General features: G+C 45.2%; 1 protein-coding gene across 1 annotated transcript in view; it reads left to right on the top strand.

The window, feature by feature from the left end:
* The window catches only part of chst8 (carbohydrate (N-acetylgalactosamine 4-0) sulfotransferase 8), a 122,642-nt gene that overhangs the window by 18,272 nt on the left and 78,748 nt on the right, over positions 1-25,622 (top strand). The window contains exon 2 of the mRNA XM_040160650.2: positions 11,946-12,139. Within this exon, the coding sequence (XP_040016584.2) occupies positions 11,980-12,139 (160 nt within the window). The 5' untranslated portion in view covers positions 11,946-11,979. The remainder of the gene's footprint in view (positions 1-11,945; positions 12,140-25,622) is intronic.

Here is a 25,622-nt window from a genome sequence, read left to right as displayed (position 1 = left end):
TGCTCCTGTAAATGTCCCTGTTGCATGTGGGACGCTGTGTCTCATCCAAAGGCCGATGCCTGGGATGCTCTTTGGTGTTTCCGTGGCATCGGAACACGGTGGAGGAATCTGTATTTGTGCTAGCTGTATCCTAGCAACACTTTCTTTTATGACCTCTATCTTGTCAGGATCCCAAACTGCTTCATGAGCAAGTCATTAGTGCTACATTTTCAATTCAGCATTGTCATCAAAGGCCCAACAAAAAGAGGGTAAGAAAAATAAAGAGCTCAATCTCAATTTGTAAAATAACTGACGAGTCTTTCTCTCTTGGTATGATAGTGATGGATGTGGCAGCGTTCTTTAATCGTGTCACTTTCACATCCTGTGTTCACACCCTGAGACTCAACGCCAGACAAACAGGGACAGAAACACAAAAGCAGCAAAGAAATGAGGGAAAGGCACAAACTGATTCCTCCGCTATTCCTCCGTATGCTAACGCGGACAGTTTGTCTCCAGGGTTACCGCTGGAGCGTCTCCGCTCCGCATAGGGTCTGAGACAATGTGAAGAAAGGTCCTGTTGGCTTTATTCACCCGCGGTGTCAGAGAGCTGGGAGCTCAGCTGTAGCGTGACATTCTAGCTGCACAGCGCCTTCGCGTGTACGCCGGATCGTTCTCACATCGCCGCCTTGTCTCGCGATCGGCACAAACTCCTTTTTTTTCTGCATAAGGACACATTTATTTTAAGGTTTCAATCCACAGGGATATGGGAGTGGAGGTGATGAACGTCACATTGCTTCTCACTCATATCTGAAAAGTCACCGTGACTGGCACGTCTTCATATCCAACCACAGTACCTTCACTCCAGATCAAGCGGCTTGTTTTCCTCTCTGGTGCTGCTGAACCCTTCAGAGACCGAAGCTCACCTTCTCCTCTTCGCTCATGCATCTTTGATAGCAAAGTACAAGCACCGTACCAGGTGTTTCTACACACTTTATCCCATTTGGCTGAATAAGAAGTGTGCCGTTCTGTGTGTTGAGGCACCTTGGGATCCGAGGCTTCCACCATTTGACGGCTGGCTGTCGAACAGCAGCCTCTGTGGAGGAATCGTTCAAATTCACATATTCCTTTTGACAACGATTGTTTAGTGTTGTTGTTTTCTGCTGTGTTTTTGACTGCTGGGCTGTTTTGGCAGTTTGACTCTTTGAGCGTGGGATGTCCAAAGCTTTGCACCCTTTACAGAGGACTGACATTTTGGGGAAATAATTTATGATAATAATAATAATTCATTCTATTCATTTATTTTGTCTCTTTTCATTTGTGTTACAATGAAACCTAGCGTTGCATAATCTCACCCGCGCAAGCTGCTTTTCTCTTTTCTCCCCTGTTGCCTCCCGCCGTGTAGCTTCTTAAGGTTCCTGTTAAGCGTGTAGTTAATCACGCCGCGTTCCTCACGCTTTCCTTCGTCTAAGTTAGCAGAGTTGTCGTTTTAGGTTCCCAACTGACACCATTTGCAGTGATTATATTTTGACCTCGCTGATAAGAGAAATCGTTACATGGCTGCTTGTTTATGAATTCGTGAGGTTCGTGTACTTTTCAGTTTTTTCTCTCTTTGCATCTGTGAAACATTGACGATGATTGCAGCTTGAGGATGAAACGGTGGCCGTGTTGCGTTTGTCTTGCAGCGCGCTCCGTAAGCCCCGACTCCCCTGGGACCTCAGCCTGCGTGACGTGCTGTGCAAACCGCAGTGATATTGACAGACATTGTCAACACACCAGTTTGGCATTGTGCAAAAGGGCATTTGGAATTGGAGGGCAGTATTTTGTCACACTGGCAGCGAATCTGGGCTCGAATGAACACATCATCAACGACGGCATCAAACTGAACCCAAGCCTCCATCTTGGCGGACGTTTCTAACGCACTGAGTAGCACAGTCTTCTAACTTCAAACAAAAAACTGGCTTCGGTTGAGGCAACAAAACAGCTGACTTGAGCAAAATGTGGGCTTCAGACAACTATTTTATCTGAGTAAACAACATTATGTGCAAAATTAAAGAGACTTCGGTAAAGTTTTTACATTCTCGTCCATTTTTGCCCACGATATGACGTGTTTGATGCCTCCACCTCGGTGACGTATAGTCGTATAGTCATCGCCTCGCGTTAGCCACGTTGAAAACATTCCTCACATCTTTGGATGGCTGTTTACTTGTTGGTACTGAGCACATGAGCATCAGCCCCTGTGGCCTTTGCAGCATGCTGGACGTGGTCGACCATCCGTCTGTCGTCTATCGAGAGCCGAGCATCAGTGGCTGTAATATTTCAGCCTCGTGGGGATAAATGGGGCCACGTTCACTGAAAATGATGTAAAATCACTGTTGTTAAAACAACACTTTACACTTTGCCATTTACACCATAGCTAGTAGTCGCCGGCCTCATGAATTATTGGTGGGAGGTATTTTAAAAGCACTCTTAATGCACCTTTAAACGAGCCAGCCCGCTTGGGACCTCAGGCTCTCCGTCCGTCTCATTAATGGTTATTGACTTGAGCTAAACCCCACATGGTCGGCACGGAGCCCTTTGTAAGTTGTGTACTGGATATTCCGCTGCATTCGACTTGATTGTGATCTATTGGAGCTGCCAACTCCGATCACGGCAACGCCGCTTGGAAAAAAAACGTGCAATCATGCACATTGCAGTGACTTCACAACAGGAGGGGACGCACTGCTTCCAGCACTGTTGGCGTCTGGGATCCATGGATGATTGTATTTTTCTGAGAGGTTTATTGCGTCTACGAGTTAACTGCTGTACATACACGTTTAGATTTAAACGCCGACCAGTCCACAAACTGCAAACTCTATATAAGACGTGGAGGGAGCCATCGTGGCATCACACATTGGTTTGAGGCCTCGAGTTCAGCGATTTTGCCGTCGCTTTCCTAAATCGCAGTTGTCAGAGTTACATACAGAGGTTCTTCTTTTTGCAAACGGGGGATCCCCCCCTGCTGGTCGGTAGAGAGAATGCAAGTTCTAAGTCACTGGGTCAGACGTGGGTGAGCACTAATACAACCACAGTACGTGACACTTCAGAGTGGTTCTGTGCACACTAGTCTCACATTGAAGACTGCATATAATAACACATTGAAATATAAAAGCAAAAGGTAAAGATACCTAACTTGGGGCACAATTCCTTGTGACATAAACTGACTTAATGTAGACATTAAGTAATGTGATCATCCTAATGTGCTCCTCCCTCTTATTATATGTATGCCCGTAAATTTGAAAAATCAAAGCATTATAATGTTGAATTTAATTAATATAATTGTATGATTTATTAATGACTCGTGACATATTTCTATGTTTATATGATTGTAAATATATTCAAATATTTTAGAATTTTATTTACTATTGCTTTTTATGACTGGATTTGAATTCTCCTGAGCAACTCTCACTTGTTTGGGGCCAATAATGCTCCATTGTCTGTCAGGCTGCTGTGTGAAAGTGTTTCTTTCACCCATCCGACCTGAGTGGGTTTTCTGGCTCTTTTATGGTTTTACGTTGTATTTAGTGTCGGTATGAGAAGCCGAGCAGCACTGACCAAGCGTTTGATGGGTCAGGAGTCGCAATACATTTTTAACAACTAATACTTTTGAGGTAAATCCAAATGACGCTTAAATAACTTATCTTACACAACCAATAAACAGACCACCATCTGCAACAGGATCAAACTAAACCCCCCCAAAATAAACAGTACCTCAGGTATCTGGACTTTTCTTGTGAATTCGATGCAGATTTCGGCCCTGTGCTTTAAAATTAAGCAAACAAACTGCATTTATTTCCTTTTATCTTACAACTTCCAAGGTCCCCTTATGCTCAGACAACAAACCAGACACCAACATAGACGGAGTGGAAAAAAGAGAAATGCATTTGAGTTTTTTGTGATCCTCCATCTCCATGTTAATCCGACAGTCTAATTAGCAATATGGTGTACGGCGTTACAATCGTTTCATTGAGATTTTTTTTGTTTCATTAGCCTTTCAAGGACAGAAGTGGAGAGGATGAATCCGTGGACCCCGTCCGTATTCACAGCGCGTCTTTTTTTAATACATAAGGTGCTGCCACTTTTACATTGGATCGACCTAAACATACCTGCATGTCATTAATGGTCAAAGGTGTATGTGGGAGGTTATTGTAATAGAAATGTGTTATTTCACAGACTAGCTACTTCTTGTTGTGTGAGGAAACCATTGGTTTCATCTGGTTTTCCTTCGTACTGCACTGAAATCAAAGGCTGGGAATATTACTTTAAAAAGCAAGCGACCATCTAAGAGATGAAGGATCAGTTACGACCTGACCCCCCCATCCCCTCTGGCGGTTGGCACCACGGAATGAGCTCCAGGCAGTAAATCCTGAGCATTTCTGGAGGCTGCTGGTAACACGAGGGGAACCGGTTATGCTTTTGATTGTGGTGGAGAACGCCTGAGCGGGCCATGGCCTTCGGCCGACGTTGGATCAGTCACTATATTCAAATCAAACATCCCACGATGAAGACGTAAGCCCGGGTCACCTCCGGTTATTATCATTAAGACGGGTGCAACCAGCTATGTGGGGATGTCGGCCGTAACCTCTGAGCAAGCAAATGCATCAAAATGACGTTGGCCGTCAGGTCGGTCGACCCGAAGCAGAGACGATGCAGGTGTCAGGCCGAGGCGCTGAGTCAGTGCTCGTTGATCTGGTGACCGTGCGCTGAGTGCACGTCATCCCCGTCATGGGGCCCAGTGGAGTTATGCTGGCACAGCCGGGCGTAGTCATGGGTCAAACTGTCATTCTACATGAATACTCACACAACTGTCGACAAATGACACCATTTATTGCTAATTGTAACCATTTTTCCCCCTGTTTTTAACATTAAGCTGTTACTGAAAGTGATGCCCACTCACACAGACACACACACACACACACACACACACCTCTATCGGCAGATTGACATGGGTTTTATCAGCCGTTCTGTGCTTACATTTACATTTCGGGCAGATAATCCAATTTAAATCCCTAGATTGATGTGATTAGTCTTTCAGGCATTGAATTAAAGCCATAATATTGCATAATTGTGTTATCCACAATGCACCACTGACGACGGAGCGTCTCTGTCCCATTTATTGCGTGTATTTATTCCTTGTCTGCATCTTACTAAGACCAGTTGGCAGGTGATACGGCTCAATAGATTCATGAATATTTTTGTGCGCATGTCCATCATGTGAGCTTCTGTTTCTAAACTGTGTAGTTCACATCTGCTTCTTGTTTCACATCAGCTGCACGTGAAATGGGTCCACTTCTCCCAATCCCTCTCTGCCTGTCTGTACCCTCCTGATGCAAATTACATGCTGGCGCCGCTGTTTTCTGTGTGACGTTATGCACATAAAAGAACAACGGTGCACTGTGTCCATCTCAATACTTGAGTCACAATATCATATTGCTACTGCAGATGTAGTCTGCCATTTATTAAGATTCATTATCAGATAGAACGGATCATTTACAGTTAAAAGAAGGTCTGTCGGGTTGAGTGAGGGTTCATTAACCTGTACCACTAATTGTGTGCGTTTTTTCTTCTTTTTTGGACTGAGATTCTCCAAAGCAGATCCAGTACAAACAAGAAATTCACTAATTAAAAATCCAAGCGGTGTAGTTGGTGCTGGACCACTTCACTTCACTTCAGGGACATTTGCTACTGAACAGAGATGTTTATGCTGCTCCCTGATAAGAGGCTCTGCACTCTGAGGGTAACTTCATTTTCTACAACAAGGGAATACTGCTGTTAAGTCGTGAGCGTTGCCTCACGCACCCGACAACCACAACTGTTTGCGTTCCAGTCTGAGACACGCTGCCTTCACCGAACCGCACGGAAAAAGACCAAGCGCCGTCGCTCGAACGAACCGCAGGTGTTGCACCAACATTGCACCACGGTTCTCCCGGTGTGTCGCTGAAAAGCTTCCTCAGCCTGTTCCCTCCCTTCAATCTTTCTTTCACCACTGAGGTGAGCTCAACATCTGCAGATGCACAACATCAACGCGTCACAGTAGATATCGGCTGATTATTCCATTCACGGGAGATTCAGCTCGCCGCAAGCGGCTTTTAATTAGCGTCGAGATGTTAGTGAGAGGCAGTGCACCATTACTAAGAAGAGCCCATTGAGTGTAATTATAAATGTTTTAAAATGGAAATGAAAGCATTAGACTAGACAATGCAGCCTAAATGAGTGCATGATGCATCAGGGTCAGACATGTTGCTGGCAGAGGATTCGGGATGTAGCCGTGTCCTTTTGTGTAACGGCCCCTCAAACTAGAATATTGTCCTTGTATGATTTTTCTTTTTATCCGGGTTGAAATTAATAACGGCCGCCAAAAAGCCTTTGGACAATAGAGAAGCAGGAACGAATATGTCTAGCCAGAGAGATGGTAGCAACCTTTTTTTTCCCCCCCCCCCACACCTTTTAAAAAGAAACATTTGTCTGTCGTTAAGGCCGAACCGGCTCGCATGTGCTTTGCGAGTGGGGCCGCCTGTAAAAATAGAAACTAATCCGCAGCCTCATCTGAGAGGTGTTTTTGCGGAGCACAGCGGTGCCCCGCGGCAGGTAGGCCGCTGACATGATATGGCCGGGACGTGTTGTATCTGAGCGTGTCCGATTGTGTCGGCGCTGTCATCGCCTCCTGTCGGCGGCCCCCAGGCCAGTGTGCCGGGTCACCGTCCGCGAGATGCTTTTTGCGCGGCGAGGGGCTTCGGCGGGCGTCACCGCGCTCTAGGTAGCAGCGGAGGTGGCGGCCGTTTTCTTTTATGGTAGACTCTGGTGTGTACATAATGAAAATATACGTGACTGCAATGATTTGGTTGAAAATGCAAAGCGATCCACCAGCTCTGATCGCGCACCGCGCTGTCAGATGTGTCTCACGTGTCGGCCGGTCTCCGATCGGCTAAATGAGCACATTCAGAGCGTAGCTTCATTTAGTTGTGCATGTTTTTATAGCCCTGACTTCCCCCAAAAAAGTATGCTCAACTCAGCATGGAAGTTGTAGTAAAAAAGCGTTTGGATTGTGGTGTCCGACTCGTTTAAGCATCCTGGCACCAGTCATGGGTATTGTCAGCGCTGTGCACGACTACCTTGTTTCTCAAATACCTGCAGGGCTGTTCTTCCAGCAGCTGATGGCTGATTGGACGAGGCTCACCCCAGCAGCACGGTGAACACATTAAATTATCCTAGAGATTACCGGGAGTCGGAAATAAAGACAATTAGCAATTCTTTGAGCATGATATCCTCTTCCAGCTCCCATTCACATTCCCTTAATCATTAATTCATGAACCTAACTGGCAGCGACTCCCATTTCCTTTTGTTCACTAGCCAACACTTTCACTGACACACGAGAGGGAATTACACATTAATGAAATCTCTTTTTTTTTTAAACTATTTTCTAGGACATCTGAAATGCTCTCAAACTTTTGGTAGGAAGCAGGAAATGAAATGTGAGATAATTAAAACATGGACTTAGTTTGCTTTCTTTGTCAGTGCACGGTGCAAAACAATCAGCCCACCAGCTGCTTCTGTTGCTTTGGTCTTTGATATCTGAAACAAAGCAAAAACTAAAGAAAGGAAGAATGAAGGTGTGAACCACATGTCACAATTGTAACCGTAGTTTTAGTACGTGGAGGTGGATCCCGGAGCCCTCCTCTGGGATTAGTACTGTCGCACCGACGTGCACCCAAACACCCACCGTGCACAGGACAGAGAATAGTCTCACAAAAAGCCGGCCCCGACTGCGTGAGGTTCAAAAGACTGAAGGAGCAGACTTGTGCACGAGTTTTAGTGCACAAGTCCAAACAACTAATTCAGCAATCTAAAAATAAACGATTGATTGAAAATAATCATTACTTGATGCCCTGTTCCAGTGGTTGCCAAACCTTTTCTGTCGAGCCCCCCTGTGATGACATAGGAACATTGAGGCTCACAAAGAAATAAGTGACTATAAGCATAATTGTGTTCCTATACTGCATGTTGGGCGCAACTTATGATGCATGGTGAGTGGCAGAGACGAGGCTGTAAAAAGCCTCTTTTCACTCTCCTAGAACGTTGCTGTCGCGCACACACACACACACACACACACACACACACACACACAAGCGCAGACGTTTTAACCACTTTTGACCTCCTGATCAAGTCAATGAGATTGCCTCTTGGACAGGTATCCTGTTGAACGGACAGGACGGAACGGAATCTTTTTCAGTACCGTAGTCAGGCTACAATAATAAATCTTAGAAAATCATAAAAATAGACTAAGTTCCATCCAGGTCCACAGTATCCACATTGAGGACAGACATGTCGATTTGCAAATATGGAGTGGAAAAAATAAGCACCTCTGAACAGTCCTTACAAAACTCAGGTGTTTTGAGGGGCTTTCAACTAACAGAAAACCAAAGAAAGCTCCACAGATAGAACATGATTAGTGTTTAATCAGGGAAAGTGTGTATAAGTAATAAATGATCAAGACTCCTTGAGCATCATTTCAAACATACTTGATTGTGGGAACAAAACATACAATTTAATAAGAAATGTGTTTTCAGCAAAGTTTAAGAAATCTTAAGTTAAACTCTATTTTTGGTGGTTGCTGGAGACGTGTACAGTAACATCAGTGTAAGCTGGCATTGTTTTCATTTGCTTTTTTCACATTTCTTTTTGGATGTCTTTTATACACAAACAAAAAGTCAAAAGCAGAATTGTTACTTCTGTGACACAGAAAGGGTTTCTCTTCCTGCATAAAACACGACATGTTATGTCATCTCTCAGCGTATACATCTGCATGGGAAGCACACCACAAAAGCAAGTCTTTAAAATGACGTGCTGTTTGATCACAATGACATGTTAGTGTCAAGTTGTGACAGATGCGTGGTTTTGTTGCCAGCTTTTATCTTTTACTATTTCAAATAATTGTTGTACCTGGGACTGTTTTTATGTCCTGCTTCATACTTAAAATACTGTGGTTGTACAGAAACACCGCTGCCTGACTGTTTGAGGAAGACCGGTGTTGCTGCAATCTTTTGACAGATATACAATTTTTCTAGAGCTGCTACTATTCAGCAGTCCAACAGCAGCTTACGAAAGTGTTAAAAAGTTGTTTGATGGTGATCATTTCTGACCTCCTGGTAGAGTACGAAGTGCCTCAAGGATCTATACTAGGACCACTTTTATTCTCGCTGAACTAAAATAACAGCAGCAAGATTATCCAATCAATTGATTTCTCCTCAACCCGATCTCATGACAAGGCGTGTAACTAGCATGATATTTCAGCATGTCAATGTCTGCTTCATTGGGTTTGTGTTGTAATATGGATTTTTCCACGATTGTCTGCTTACCGTGAAACAGTGACAGTTAGGTTTAGGCAAAAATGACGTTTAGTTTAGGTTTAGGAAAACAAATTAGGGTTGGGCTTGAAATAATTAAAAACTGTAATGGCCTCCGAAAGATCATGAATAGAAAAATAATTCATGAATGTGGTTGTATGTTGCATTCATTTTTGCAATAAAGTTTCACATTTTGTCCTATTGGTTAAAACAGTGTCTATAAATTATGCAGTGAACACTTTACTTTTTCCTTTACATGCTTATCTATGAGATTACACTTGAATTTTCCCTCAACCAGAACTTGAAAATCCATTTGTTTGGCATTATGAGCAGAATTTTTTTTTATTTTACAAAAAATATATATATCCAAAGCAGTCCAACTGGAAGGCTTGTGTGTCACACATTGAATTTAACAATATAAAGACACCCAATATCTTGTTAAAAACTAAGGCTGAGACCTGAAAAAGATGAAGGAAGATGAAGTGAAGGAAAATGGAAGTGAAAACATGGAATGATTTTTATGAGTAAGGTTACATTTTGTGGCATCGCACGTCTCAAATGAATGATACTAGGATGCAAAAGGTCAAACCCTGATATGAAAGAGGAAGGAAAGGATAGCCTCTTAGAAGGTTTCAGCCTTCCATCTTGCATGTCGGAAGATGTCAGAGGAAACCTCAGTGAACTAGATGGAAATATCATCCGTCTTCAGTCGGAGAAGTTTCATTTGTGAAAATGTTCTTTTAACCATAAACTTTATATGAATTGCAATTATCTCTTGGAATATAGTGTGAAACTGTAGCACTAGCGACTGAGACACTGTTGTTTAATATCGAGCAGAGACTCCTTGTTACCCCCTAACTTGCCATGGAAACCGAACCATATACTCATCGAGCAGAACAATAGAATTTAGATCAACATGGATGAAATTATATGCATTCATCCCCATGGAGCAGTTTCTTCAAAAAACGAACAATAATGAGCTTTGCATAATAGGCATTCTCCTCTCCCTCTTTTTTGAGTTACTCTGCATCAACTTTGCCCCGTCTCTGATGTTGCAAGGATGTGATGATTAGAGAGTAAGAGCAAAAGATGTGAAATAGCTTGTGAACCGGTATGAAACAAACAACACTTGTTATTAACTCCATTGAGCACAGAGGTGAAAAGACCCTCATTAATGCAACTGCCTGGATGTTTCCCCTCCAGAGTGATAGAAAAAAACGTTCAGATGGAATTGAAATGTTGTCGCAAAGCAGCTCAGTGTTGAATGTTTGCATCTGTATTAGGTAACAGTTGAACATCTGCCTTTTGCTGCGTCTGTCTTTTTCACCTTATAAACAAAAACGTCACCACTTATTTTTTGGCTTCTTCCATACCTGTTGACCTTTTGACGTCTTTTGTGTCATTGTTGGTTACTTTGAACACGCGGCTGTTAAAGGTCCCCCTGGATTTCTGTTTCACCCGGCCATCCGTTCTTCATGCCGCATTTCATCGTCCCTGTATTTGATCATCCGCATAAACAAGTTGACAGTAAAAGCCTGGCAGAAGACCCTGTATATATTCAAAGCATCACGGTGTGAAACATGACTGTTTGACGCTCATCTGCAGCCTAAATATAGCTCCTGGTTTTAGCAGAGGGTTAAATGTGAAGGTCAAGTTCTTGACATCATAGGGCTGCAGAGACAACCCATGCTCAGGTAGTCTCCGGATACTATTTCTGCTGTGTGAACCAGAGCAGTCCAACTGGATTTGTGTTTACCAAAACCGCATCCTCGCAAACGCGACAGATGTGTTTATTTGGAGGAATTAGCCGTTAGCTCATCTCCTTTCCGTCTTGTTTCCCAGCAGCTTTAGTTCGTCAGACGTGGTGGATTTTCCCCTCTAACTTAAATAGACAGAGGTGTTGGCGGTTTTATCGTGTCCTCTAGTGTGTCTAAGACCTAAATTGAGCCGCTTTGTGCTGCGAATGCCGAAGTAAATACTATAATCATGTCCATAATGACTCTCTTCAAGACAATATTGGAACTTTTCTTTTTTTCTGCTCTGGTCTAAGACCATTGACTTTGGATGGTCATTATCAATGCAAGTGGACAAATGCACACAAGTTACAGAAACCAGAGAAGGCAGCTGTTTACATACATTTAGGATTATTGACGAGTTTGGATCATACTTATCAAGCCTCTTTGTCTGTTTGGTATTTGTGTGAAATAACTTGTTTGTTTGTGGCTGCTGGGTTAAGTTGAATCAAATGAGAGGAGGTTAACATTTGGGTGTAGCTAAGTTGAACTACTATACTTTAGGTAGTTTAATCTCCAACATTTCCAACATAAAATACAATTACTTTTAGGTTTGTACTGAAGGACTTGAGTGAATGTATTTTGTTACTTTCCACTGCTGCAATTTACTTAAAAGTTGGAATTTTGAAAGAATAGAGAAATGAAAAACGTGTGAACCCAAATGGGTGGATGATGATGGAGAGAGAGGAGGATTCACAGTTGATTTCTACCAACAGGCTACATGCATCGCACTGATTTGCTCCCCCCCTCCCGCCTCTCCCCATTTCCCCTCCTTTCCTTGGTTTTGCTTCAGGGCTCATTACATTAGCAGCTGACGGCGCCGCACCATGCCGGGGATGAAGTGGAAGATGGTGGTGGACTCCCTGCGTGGACGGAGGAGGAGGCTGCCCTGCTCCCTGTGGTTCCTCCTGCTGTTCGCTGCTGGAGGTCTGGTTCTCTTCATCCACCAGCAGGACCTGTCGGAGATGGTCCTGCAGCAAGGCCCAGGTTGGTCTCGACTAAATCACCCTTATTAAAACCCTCGTCAGTAACATTTTCACCTCATTACTTCCCGTATTGTGTTGTTTTGCATCGGCTCTGACCAGTAGGCCGAGCTATGTAGCGGTGGTGTTTCATTGCTGCTCCAGAGGTAAGTGATGGAGCTGGTGGAGCCAGATGATGTGGTGTGACTGCATGTGGACCATGGCTTCCTAATGTCTGTGCCCAGCGAGTTGAGGCCGAGCATTCACTTACCAAATGAGTCCAAACCTTTCATCCTGGGGGGGTTGGGGGCTGGGGGGCGTTTGTCTGCTCAGCATTAAGGAGATTGGGGCTTAAGCAGCCGCGAGTGTCCCGAGCGTGTAGAACTAAGCCGCTTCACGTCTCAGGAACACGAGATGAGCCGCTCGCTGACGAGCGTCTCCGGGCTCAACCCGCGCTGCTCCTCCTGAGCCGGGGCGGGATTAGTCGCACGTTGACGGACGAGCGCCCGACGCGTCCACGACCACGAGGAACGCGATGGCGAAGACGTTCGCGTTCTCGCCTATTTTGCCAGAAGGGGGGGGCAACAGAAATGGCGGCCTCGATGCACTTTGCTCCCTCTACTCCTTCGGCTGGAACAACCGAGTCGAGTCGACGTTCACTCGGCTGTGTGCCAGACAGGTGACATCATGTGTGAAAACAAAACGTTCAGTACGGCACTTTTCTACCGCTCGTTTGCACATTAGTGACCTCATGGAATAATTTACTCAGTCAGTGATTAGAAAGGAGTGCTTTGACATTCAAACACGCACACTTTTGATGCTCAAAGAAATCTTTACTTGCGATTTGAATACCTTCACTGTGCTACTTTTATATATTCATTCAGTGACAGGAGGTTATCTGATCCCAGGTCTGCTGGCGTCATCTTTTCAGACCAAATGACCCGTTACTGAATTGGAATTGAAAAACTGTATTAATCCCCAGTGGGGAAACTCATTTGCCACCCAAACATTCATAGAGTCACAGACAACAACGGACTCACAGACAAAATTAAACACAGAGCACAACAGGCAAAAAACACATTACAAGAAAGAAACAAAACCTTATAAAACATGACCAACATCAGGAAGACGCTGAACCTAAAGGTGTTCATTAAAAGAATCGAGCCGCTGCTGGCATAAAAGACTTCAGTGGAACACTTAGGCATCCTGAGTCGCTCACTGAATGAGCTTCTGTCCATTAAAAACACCGTGTGGTGGATGGCCTTCAAAATAAAGGAGTGTTTTTTTACACGTCCTTTTCTTTTGTTCAGTTCAATTCTGCTTCAGGAAAAGCAGGTGTCTTAATATGGTAAACTTTTAAAACACACCTGGAGATGCAGCCCCAGGGCCGGCGACCATTTGGAACAAATAACTATTGGATCCATGATGGATGAACATACATAAACTACATATAAATTTTGACAATGCAATAGATCCGGATGGTCCACCGGTGATTTCTCGCTCCTCTGACTACTCGCGGTTTTTCGAGCCTGTTGTGCACAGCGTGTCTTAGAATAACTTTTGCAGCCTAAGCACATCCCCTTTTCTTTTTTATCTCGTCTGCCATGTCGCTCCTTGAATATCAGAGAAAGAATTCTAATTTTCTAAATCATGCATGAGGCTGTGTACGCCGTATACAGAACACAGCGGCCATACAGCCCCCCATCCCACACACACACACACACACACACACACCGTCCACACCGCCATCGCTAAAGCGCGACGAGCAAGCAGTAACTTTGCCTTAAGCTACGGCGCTTCACCCCAGCCGGAGCTCATATCTAATAGAGCTGAGTTATAATACATTGGGTGTCAGCTTTTATCTGCCTCCCCCTCCCTCTCCAGCTCTTTATTCTGCTCGCAGTGCGCTCGGGAGCTTTGTATCCCTCTGTTTAAATGGCCCGCACTGTGGAAGCTGAGAAAACACTGCCCCCCCCTCCCCCCCTCACATCTTCCTGAGGGCATTGTTTAAGGACAAATGGACGAACAGCGGGTTAAAGAGCAAGCAGTTTGGAGAAGTTCTCTGCACAAATTCACACCGCTGGGCTTTTATTTTCTAAGACGGCAGTGAGGGCTCACTGCAAAGGAACGTAAACCCCAACGTGGAGAAGTTGTTTCCTCATTACTTGTTTGCTATGGGGGGGGGGCAGAGCGACTCCGAGGAAGAGATAATGTCACGCTGTTTGTTAAGTGCCGTAGACAAAAGTAGCCTACGTCATCCTAAGTGCATACTTTGCAGCATCGCTGGCCTCCGCTGGCTGTGGCCTTGTGGTTTGAACCGGGCTCACACATGAAAGACACACATTAACAAGTAAATACATCATTATCTTCTTGTTTTATTGAAATTGGCGAAAATACCATTTTGGTGACAAAGGTGTCGTCTGTCTTCTGAGAGAGATCTTCCACAAACCTTGAGCTATGTTGCTTCAGCAAACTGTTAAATACTCTTAATGCACCTTGTTCCTTGTTTTGTGTGCTTTCAAATGTTCTAATAAGTAGCCTAAGTGACTTAATAGCACAGCCTGGACTAAAGAAGTTAGTTTTAAGGACCAAAACTAACTCTTCTGATGGATCTCAGCGGAGAGTTTTAATGAACTGCCAAATTAAAGGAATTTGTTTGGTAGTTTTTTTTTTACTCATAAACTTTGCATTGAAAGTAAATAATTCAAATTAACTCTCAGTCTCAGTAAACTTTGAAGTTCAGTGAAAGATTCCAAAGGATGTGATTGGATGAGAATATAATCTGGTAGAAGTGACCGGTGTTTCCTCGTGATGTCCCACCCTGGCCCGGGCTATATATTGATATTATATCATTAGCACTGATGTTTCCTTGTCCTAGTTTTAAAGGCTACATTACGCTAAAACACAATTTTCAGAAATGACCTTGGTCATTAAATCCACATTATTCATGGATATTTATGAAAAAACACATTTTGTAGACATTTGGTAAAATGGTGAACCCTAAAATATTATGTGGCTCTTGAAGGTCGTCATTAAGTATCACGTGACTTAAAGCTTCTTGACTTTCTGTGCCTCCACTTCTCAATCGGTTGGTGGTAAAAGAAGAGAAAGGTTGATCAATACTTTTGATTTTCTTTCATGTCTATTCAGGCGTAATTGACTGACTCAATGAATGAAGTACACAACAACCAAGGCGCTCCTTCCCCTGCCAACGCCAGGTCACATTCAACCCCGTCACGCAGTCCGGTCCAATCGACTGCTAAGACATAGAAGGAGGAGAGAAAAAAGGGGCCGTATTGCAACATTTAGGCAGCGTGCCATACGGCGAGCTGGCAGCTGCAGAGGAAGCACGGGGTTCAATAAACCACGGAAGAAGACATTTTATAAGCTGTCGGAGACATGCAGACCAAACGTGGCACGCGGCGGAGAGGTTCGCTGGGGGGGGACATAAGCGAAGAAAAGCTTTGGAGATAAAACAATCCATAGATTGCCACAGGATTTTCTAACATGAGTTCCCTGGGGGCTGTGATCAAGCCAAGTTTGTCCTATAAAAATGGATCATGACGCTGTCCAGCGTTGGGCAGCTGGCCCCCTCCCCCCTCCACCTCTGTCCCCAGGAAGCGAGCATATTGTTTCATGCTCAAAGGTAAAATGTGCCCCCTCCGTCAGAGGTCCAGTAATCCCTTAAGCCTCGTCTGTTTGCAAAGTCCAATTTAGCCGTCTCTTAATGTAATTAAATTGTGCTGATGACCCTCGGAGTCTCAAATGCAAATCCCCCCTCTGGATTTTTTTTTTTTTTGAGGGGGGCGGGCTGCTGTTTCCATCCTTTTGTTTGTGTGCACAAAGCTCCTTTAACAAAGCCGGTTTTCGGTTGTCCTGGCGCCCATCCACTCTGTTGCTCCCGGAGCAGGATGATCATTGGAAAGCAATTCTTGGCAAAGCCGACTCCATCACAGTGATTTTTTTGCTCCCCTAAAACAAGAGGTATTACGCTCTTACCGACAAAGCACACCTCAACGGACATTTTAAGGCGGTGCGAGCTTTGCTTTCGCCATTCTGCTCAGTGTTTGGGATCACATGACATCAATGGCTTGGGGCAATGGGCATTCAGTATGAGCGTTTCCAGTGCTCGTCTATGGGAACAGAGGGAACTTCCCCACGTGGCCTCTGGGATCCCCTGAGGAGGTACAAAATAGAAAAAGAAGCCCATTCTCCCATGCGCGTGGTATCGGGTGCCTGCATCCGAGTCCCTCCAGCATCTTCCAGACTTGGGCCATGTCGATTGGATTCAAAACGGAGCCGCTCCAAGGCAAATGCAAGGTCATGTGGTTTCCCATTAACATTAATGCCCGGGGTTATGCCACCGGAGCCCTGCAACATGATCTGCTTTCCCTGCCAGCTGATCCTCGCTTGCCAGTGGCTCCCGTGTGCTAATCTATACAAATAGACTTTATTCTTTCCCGTTCCTGCTCCAGCGGAGGTCAGTGTGGAATAATATATGAACCACCAGAAAAATAAATGGAAAAGGGTTATTTTTACATCAGTTGTTGGTGGAAAAACCCCATCACACTGGTAGGTTTGTTTTTCAGTTTCTTTTCGATATTGTCGGAGACCAGAGTCCAAATTGGTATGGCTGTTCAGCCACAAATCACATTACTGCAGAGCGCTCCGCCGAGCTGCCCCCCCCCCCCTGCAAAAAACTACTTCAAAACAGCTGTTCTTGTGCTACCGAGAAAACCATACCATTTGAAACCCATATCCATACAGTACAAGAGGAAGGCTGAGTGGAAGAGAGGTTGATTGAAAACCCACCATGCGCCCACCCAAAAAAAAAAAAAGAAGAAAGATTGCTGTGATGTTTCTTTTAACTGCGCAGAGGCGACGACGCATCTTTTGAGGCGCCGACAAGCACGCAGGGTTAGGACCCCCACCGGGCAGAGGAGCACAGCCTGGCTGTCCCGCCGGGGGAGGGAGACGGGGGAGTGTAGATTTAAGATGCCTTTATCCATGAAGCCACGATGGGTTACAAAAAAAACAAAAAAACCTCCAAATGAAATAAAACAGAACAAGGCCCGAGCGGCAGGTGGATCCAACAGCGAGGCAGATTTTGGGGAAAAAGGCCTTTGAAGACTGTAATCACAGCCGCTGATCCTCCACGCTGTCAGTCAGCGCCGCTGCAAGAGCCACAGCCATTGCTGGATACTGCTATCTGGGGCTGTGAGCACAAAAGGGGGTTCATCTGTAGGATGACAGCTTGAGATAAACATAGACAGTTGGCAAATCATAGATAGGACTACAAAGGCAGAGTTCACAGTGGAGCTCATGAGCTGAATTCCAATTTTCTGCCCATATCTGATCGCTTTGGGATGACTGATCTGTCTTGGGAAGGAACTAATAGTGATCCCTCTCCCCCTACCAAACAAAAGACATCTGTAAAGATGTCACATCTGCTCTTTTTAAACTGGAATATCAGTTACGGTTCAGGCAGACCGGCTGCTCTGAAATGCAAACTGAGGCGGGGCGAGAATGGCCCCTCTCTGATTACTACGCACGAGTCGGTCCGCAGGTACTGATCACATTCGGCCCTGCTGGCTGAGACAGTGCGCTGGCTGCCAGGGTCCCCAGTCGCTCCGCTATCAGCGCAACACTGATGCTTCAGGCAGCGAGACGCGAGTCTCCTTCCCACGGGAGCGCCAATTAATCAGTTATCAAAAAACGCTTAATAAAAGCAACATGACTTACAGTATCTGACGTGGAGACCAAAGCTGACAGCTTTGTGTCCAACAAATCGTTCATGTTCACTTCCTTTGTCTCATGAAACGAGATGTTTGGATTTGTTTTAAAGCGCGGTGGTAATCACACCGCCAGAGTAAAAGACCCGACAGCGTCTGATGATGCATTTCGTTGTTTTTCTTTATTGTTTGGGAAAACTTGTTCTGGGCTAATCCTGTCTTTGAGAGTGACGTCGTCACTGTGACATCACCCAAGTTTTTAGCAGCTGCCATCTTGTTTTTTTTGGCAACCAAAAGCGACACAAGAGGGTGGAATTAACGGAATGCTAAATAAAGACTTTTGCTAAATGTTACAGTTAATGAATCCTGGATCGAACAGGCCCCCGAGCAGCATGAAGCATACTCTGTGTGCTATAATCTTATGTTTACAATGTTTACCGGGGTAATAAACCCAGTGGAAAGTAGCGTCATCTTCTCCTGGACCTCTACACAATCAGGCGATGGCCATTAGGAAAACGTTTATGGCAATTCTGCAGTGACTTTTCAGAAAGGTTTGTTTCTCGCCTTAATCTTCACTTTCAAATTTTCATTTGCTGAATTGTGTTTTATGCTGTTGAAAATTAGAAGCACCCAAGCAAATTAAAGTGCATTCAATTAATTTAGGCTGAGTCACTTAGCCGATCGATCGTATAGGGAACCCTCACGTGTCCTCTGTTACTACGCAGTCTCAGCCAAACGCTTACTGGACTTTTTGGAATATTGTAACGAAGCAATCGTTTTGGTTGGTTCAAAAGTAGCTTTCTTTAAAGTCGGTTAGTGTGTGCAGCCAGACATGAAGAAACTGTGTGTGTAGAATTCATCTCACCAGGCAGTTCTGATATGTTGCATAAGCTTTGTGATTCTTTTCCAGTATCGCTGCCTCCATATGAGTCTGTTCGTATCAAACACAGTGTTACTTTCAGAAAGCTTCACCGCCACCGCAAACACATCAGAAAAGAAAAAGAAAGTATTCCCAACTAAATACAAAGTGAGTTTGAGCTTTGTAGCCTTTTCTAGTAGACAGGACGAGACATATGAAGCGAGTGGGAGGACAGAGCGCGGTTATATAACCACAGTTCTCATCAAGGAGACATCTTGTGGCTTCGAAAGCAAAAAGCAGTGATAATAAAGGCCAGTGTCCAAGGCCGTCGTCCTCCCATGATGGGTTAATATTACCACACCAAAAAACTGCTTATTTCAATACAGGTCAATTATTATGTGAGTGTTAAGTGTCTCTCATAGACACCTGAGGGTCGAATCCACTATCAAAAGATAGAACCTGCCTCGACAGTGTTGTGAACACTATGATGAGTTTTATCTGCCCCTTTCAATGCTCCCCTTTATTTAATTACCTTTTCATGGACTAACGGCTTTCGGATTTCTGCAGCAAAAGAGTTTAACCGGCGAGAAGAAGTCTTGTGCTGTGTGAATGGACTGCCGCAGCACAGCTCAGACCAAAAGCAGCTCTACGGCGAGCTGCCGCGTGGACCCGGCAAGGAATTTCCTTTGCGTTTCCTTTGCGCCTCTGGGACGCCGTCGATTCAGATGCTTTCACGGTGGCACTGTGTCCTAGAATAGTGTAAAAAAAAAACTACTATTCCGTGGGTATTATTGTGAGAGGGATTCTGCGTCATTGTTTCCAGGAAGGACGAGCTGCAGGCCGTCTCTCCAGACAGAAGCTGGCGTGGCCATTATCAAATCAGACTTGAACCCATCCCCTCTTTGCAAGAGAGAGCGCCGTGTTGAATGGATATCATTGTGCACTGCTGGGGCTTCCATCACCGTAATCCCTCTACAAAGTGCAGCCACTCTGAGAGGAAGATGAAAAGGGCAGGAGGGGGAGAGTGGCCTATTGGCGGCGTGCGTCTCACTGCGGAGGGCGCGCTGGGGGAAGCCGATGGAATTCAGTGGCCCGAGCCGACGACTGCTCGGCTCTGCCCCGACCAAGAAAAGAACAAAAGATTAAGCCCCCCTGCTATCCAGAGTGATAACAAGCTGTCAACTTCGAGAATGTAATCTGCTGACTCCGGGAGGAAGTGGTGGTGTCAGTGGAGTGGGGGCCCGCCCAGCGGATGCTTATCTCCTGCACGGCGTGCCGCTGGCGGAGAGAGTGGCAGCCCCGCTGGCAGGCAGACAAAAGCCACCTCGGCCTGCGGACGTACAAAGGGGGCGGCGCGCGCGGAGGGATCCGCGGACACGGACATCCCCTCCGGACCTCGCCTTTCTCTCTGGCGCTCCGATGCGGGCCGCAAAGAGAAGGCGATGGCAACGATAAACAACGTGAATGGAAGCCAAGCGGCCTGGAGTTAATGAGGCGTCGCCCCTGACAACGCTGACAGGTGATGGGAGGCTTCCCTCTGTCAACCTGTCTCCCCCAGCCCATCCGCACTGTCCCGGGCTCACATTGCTAAAGGAGAACGCCAACCCCTAATGCACGGCGGTTAGTCGCCAAACTACAGGCACCGAATCAAAGGCATTGCCGTACAGCGAATTCCCCCTGCACCCCGCTGCAGCTCTATGTCCTTTGGCCCCCCCCCCCCCACCTTGTTTGTTTCTCCCAGATTTCTCTCAAATTACCCAACGGAGCTGCCAGATGGTTTTTACAACATGCAAAGCCGTTTTCTGATCATATTAGCTATTAATACTGACAAGACAGGGTTTTTTTTCCACGTGCGTGGAGGTTGTGTCTCTAATAGGGTAAAGAATCCAATTTTCTGGTCCATACAAAAAGCCGCTTCAGTCTCAGTAGTTATGGCAGAGAAAAGGAATTAGTCACACAGGAGCTATTTCAGGCTGTTTACAATTTGATTTCAGACCATAGCCAGAGGGTTTTCCCTGGTGAACTCGAGGCTATTGATCCTGAAACACCAGTCATATGACATGAAATAGATACTCTAAGTTGTTTTCCGTACAGCCAAGTGAGGGAGAAATGACTTTGACCAGCTGAAAGCCCAGATTGCCTCTGTGCCCAGATGTACGCATTGAAGAAAGAAAACAGAGACAGATGTGAAAAAAGTTTAGAAAAGTAATGAATAATACAATGTCTATACAGGAAGTACAAAGTCTGTACGTACAAGTAGTTTCATTTGATGGATTAATTACTGTTTTTCACAACAAAACAGTGCACGCTAACATGCGCACCAGGACAATGCCAGCGGTGAACAGGTAGAATGATCACCATGGTAACCGCCTAACTTTAATGTGTCAGCGTGCAGTGATTTGCCACAAATTACTAGATGCAAATTACAGGAGAAGCTCACAAATTGTGCAGCTATTTGGTCACAAAACAAAATGTTGGACAGATTGGAAATTTGATCTGGTAGTGCCGCCAGATAGAAGTTTTTAGGAAGGACTCCGCTGAATACTGAGTGTCAGTACCAAATGTTTTGGCAGTCCATTCAGTTGTTTTCTAATTATTTCAATAACAACCAAAAATGTGTAAAAGTTGTCAAAGTTAGCATACTTTTGTTTCTGGGGACCATGACTGTCACATTTCATCGCAGTCCATCCAATAGTTGTACGCATGTTTCATCCCGAGGCGTAGTTGTAGAAGTACTCGCAGCATCGCTGTCCAACAAATAAAAAGTATTTTCTCGCTTTTTTAAGAACTTTAACGCAAAATTATCTAATTTAAGTAATAGCGTATCAAAATTGATTGAATTGAAATCGACACATGATTGTATGTAATGAACCCTCGTTCCAGGCCTTGTGTTGAGGACATATGAATCAATGGGGAAATGGTACCCGTTGGATGAGTGTCGGGGATTAGGGTGCTTTGGAGCGCTCCTGCCCTGAGGTGTAATCCACATTCCTTTGACAGGGGTTGGAAAATACCTGTGAACTTGGCCGTGAACAAAAGAAAAGTCAATTTCCTGCCTTGTGGCTGCGTTACTGGTCTGGTAATGACTTTGTCTGAGCCAGGCACTTGATGTAAGTAAAACCAGACAAACACAGGAAATGATGTGGACACAAGAACCTGTTATTTGTCTATTTTTTTTCACTTATATAAATGGTTCTCTCAAATACATGCATCCTGATGGTAAACTGACAGGGATGCCTTCACTCAGCACTATCCGCCTCCCCTTTGTAGGCTTATTGAGAGGGAGACGATTCTTCTGGGAATGAGTCATTGAGGATGAAGTGATTTACAGTGCACAATTCAATCAACTGATGCATTGGACTTTATCAGGATGTGTCGCGCATTCATTTTACTGTAATCACATATAGCTATAGCATTTTGTTACAATGACGACTGACACTTAACATAGCTTTTTCCTTGCCGAGCTACTGAATAGGAGCGAAAGAGTGGGCCCTTCAACAAACACTGGGCCAAAGAGCTAACAGACCTAAACTCGCATCACTTTGTAATCAGGGCAACTCTTTCCTGCTCGGGCTCCGACGCCGCAGTACAATACTGTGTGATTCGCTTCCTGACAGTATACATAGGTAGGGCACCCAGTGGGGGCCCTTACTTCAGATCCGCCCTGTCTGCTTCTTAGCTAATGGTCTTCGGCGAACCCCATCGGAGGCCTCAAACCTGGTTGGTCAGTCGATGACCACATGGCCGACGAGAATACTTTCATGAAATGGGTGTGAGCGCTGATGTTTCCGTTGACGGCCTGTATTCCTGGAAGTAAGCATTATTTTTTTAAATTGACACACAAATGAACCCATTAATACAGATGGTCATCATAATCAAAGCACGTCTGACGAGGATTTTTTCTGGGGTTTTCTGCTTCTCTTTTTGTTTTTTGCTGTACACGCGGCGGCCTTTTAAGACACCTTTCACAGAAAATTGAAAAGCTTTCAGGCAGCTGCCAGGCAGTTTGCAGCCTGACTTTCCTCGGGTCAGAGGCCTTTTTTTGCTCATTGTATTTTATTGCATTAGATTGAGCCTATAACAGGTGCAGGCCATTAAATTACTACAGGACAAATTGAGCTATTCACTCCCCATTTTCAATTTTCTAAGAAGTTGGCCGGGAAGACGATTGGACACAAATACCCTCATATTTATGTCACGATATCTCCGTAAGCCTTTGAGACACTTTGTCTTCCTCTACATGAATCACAAGGGCACTTGTTTTACTGGCTTAGGTGAGAGACAGGCCAAAGGACGTCAAAGAAACCTCCATATGTATATATATATATATATATATATATATATATATATATACATACACACATACTGTATGGTGCTATTGTGCCACGTTAGGGGGGAGTTTCCACTGAAATTGATACACTCCCCGTAGCGTGTCTCACCGGCCTGCGTCTCCAGACAGTCCAGGCACAGAAAATAGGACCCCGCCTCTCCCGCCTCCGTCTATTGATTATGAATCAGACCACATTTCATGACGGCACATTTCCTCTTTGTTGCCAGCTTCATTGTGGGTGTTTATGTGCAAAGAGGATTCCGGAGGATCCATACAAAAATGGTAGGAGCGCTGTCAAGAAATAAGCCCACTTCAATAGAGGGATTTGCAGAGCCCACTCGGAGGTGGGAGGCGGCCTCTTAAAGCCGCACTGTACTCCACGCAGCGGCATGGCCCCACTCAGCCCGCAGCCAGCGGAAACGACGCCGCGGTCAAAAGCGCACGGCTCCAGCCGGAACCCGCTGGGGCCCTTTTCACTCCTCAGTGCTAATGTGGAAGAAACAACACAGGCCTCCTTCCTCCAGTTCATAAGACTGTTCGGTTATTCGTCTGAAACCGCAAATGCAATCCACGCCAGGGTGTGAAATACCTCTTTCCAGTCCAGTCTAGTTCCCGGCGGATGGAGAGAGAGATAACAAGTGCCTTTTCTTAACGTGCCACTGTGCAAAATTAAGGATTCTGCTAACGGGTCGATGTCGGCTTAAAGCTGACAAATACGCGCGCGCCGCTGTCCGTCCCATCATGCTACGGCTGACCCTTAAATGGCAACTCTATCAATTGAGTGTCAATCCTTCCTCGCAGCGGAGGCACAGAGGGAAGTGAGGCAGCATTAATTATGAGCCTTCAAGCTCCGAGGGACAGTTAATCTTTGTCATTTGGCTCCTGGAGACATTTGGATCTGCCACTAAGTCTGCAGACGGGTCAAAGCTCTTGACCCGTCTGACTACGAATTAGAATTCCGCTCACACGTGTGGAAGAAACCTATTCTGCTTTGCTCTTCTTTTATTTCACAATGACTCATTGGACGAAAAAGTTTCCCTGATATAAAGACAAATGAGAGCTTTTAACTCTTTAATTGTAATAGTTCAAACTGTGGCTGGTATGTGGCTTTAGTTATTTTGTATTCAGCCTATTAAGCCTCATATTTCCAACCAGAGACAAAGTTGGCCTGACACGTCATTAATTGCACTATGTAATTATTATTATTTTGACATTTGCGCATTTCCATTCGTGGAAACCATGCCCGAGAACTTAATTATTCCATCTTGATTCATCATTATCGAGCTAATTATCACCACTTCTCTGATGGATTTTGTCACAGTAACTAAGCTGCCCAACCACACGCCGAGGCGAGTGGAGGCCATCGCAGCCCAGAGGCAAAGCGCTGATTGATCCAGGCAACAAAAGCACTACAGAAAAAGGACTCTGTGAGGGAGCGTTTTGACAGAATTGGGGCATCGCCTCCATCATACCTGCTCCGTTTCCTCTTTGTGTGTGTTCAATATCTTTTGGAGCGAGACAGGTTTTGGCGCCGTAAAACAACGCCGAAAATATATACACGCTTTTTTTACATTTTGTTCTTTCTCTGGCGTGCAGGTAAAGTCCGACCGTCCTCGCGGGGCGCCGTGCAGACTTTGTCTCCGCGCTGACAGCGGGGCCTAAGCTGCACTGCACTATGCAGAGTCACGGCCACATGAACAGGAGCTCCAGAGCTGCTTAAGCAGTTAATTCTCTAAATGCCCTCACGCGGGTTATATTCAAATACATGCCCTGTTTGCATTTCATCTGTCCCCCTGTCACATGCTCCATCTTTCGGCGGAGCATGCCACCTGGCCTGGGCAGGCGGACGCATGCGGTCCGACTCTCAAGCCGCTGTATAGATGTACGAGGCAGTTTGGGGCCATCGTGTTTGGGGAAAGGGACCTGCCGCGAGCCGTCTCCCGGCGCGAGCTGTAGGTCCCTCTCATCTTTAAAGGAGGAGGAAGAGGGAGGCGAAGCCTGGCGGGGGCAGGCAGGATTTGATGGAGTGCCACTGTGCAGAGCCGGAACTAGGAGGTTAGGTTCGTTTGTGCTGCTGCATGCGGACGCACGGCCCCGCAGGTGACTGACACGTGATGAGCGGGTTGGAGACAAAACACAATTCCTGCTATAGTTGCATACACTGATGCATTGCACTTTAATTGTATTCAACGTTTGTTTATTTATTTGGCACCAATTTGGCTGTATTATATTTTTTTTACAGATTTAATTTTTTTAGGTTTAATATTTATTTGTTTTTTCAAAGATCAAACATTTTGTGTATCTATGCAAGGACAGCGTCTTCATACACTGAAAACAAACATCATTTTCAGTGTCGATGAAAAATGTCCCCTTTGTTATTTACAGAAAACTCATATTGAGTAGGTAGCTTCAACATTTAGCCAAGAGAAAACTTGATACTCAAGGTTCGACATACTGTATATTCCCATTTGAAAAAAAGAAAAATGTCAGTGATGATGACCAATGGTGTGAACAGGTGTCAGTGACTGAGGGTACTGCAGAAAAACTTGTATTTGTAGTTACCTCAGTAGTCACAGGGTCAGGTGAG

The sequence above is a fragment of the Gasterosteus aculeatus genome, chromosome 12 (assembly GCF_964276395.1).
Source record: "Gasterosteus aculeatus chromosome 12, fGasAcu3.hap1.1, whole genome shotgun sequence".
Classification (NCBI taxonomy): Eukaryota; Metazoa; Chordata; class Actinopteri; order Perciformes; family Gasterosteidae; genus Gasterosteus; species Gasterosteus aculeatus.
The sequence above is the reverse complement of the archived record's forward strand: the minus strand, read 5'-3'. Positions and strand labels throughout refer to the sequence as shown.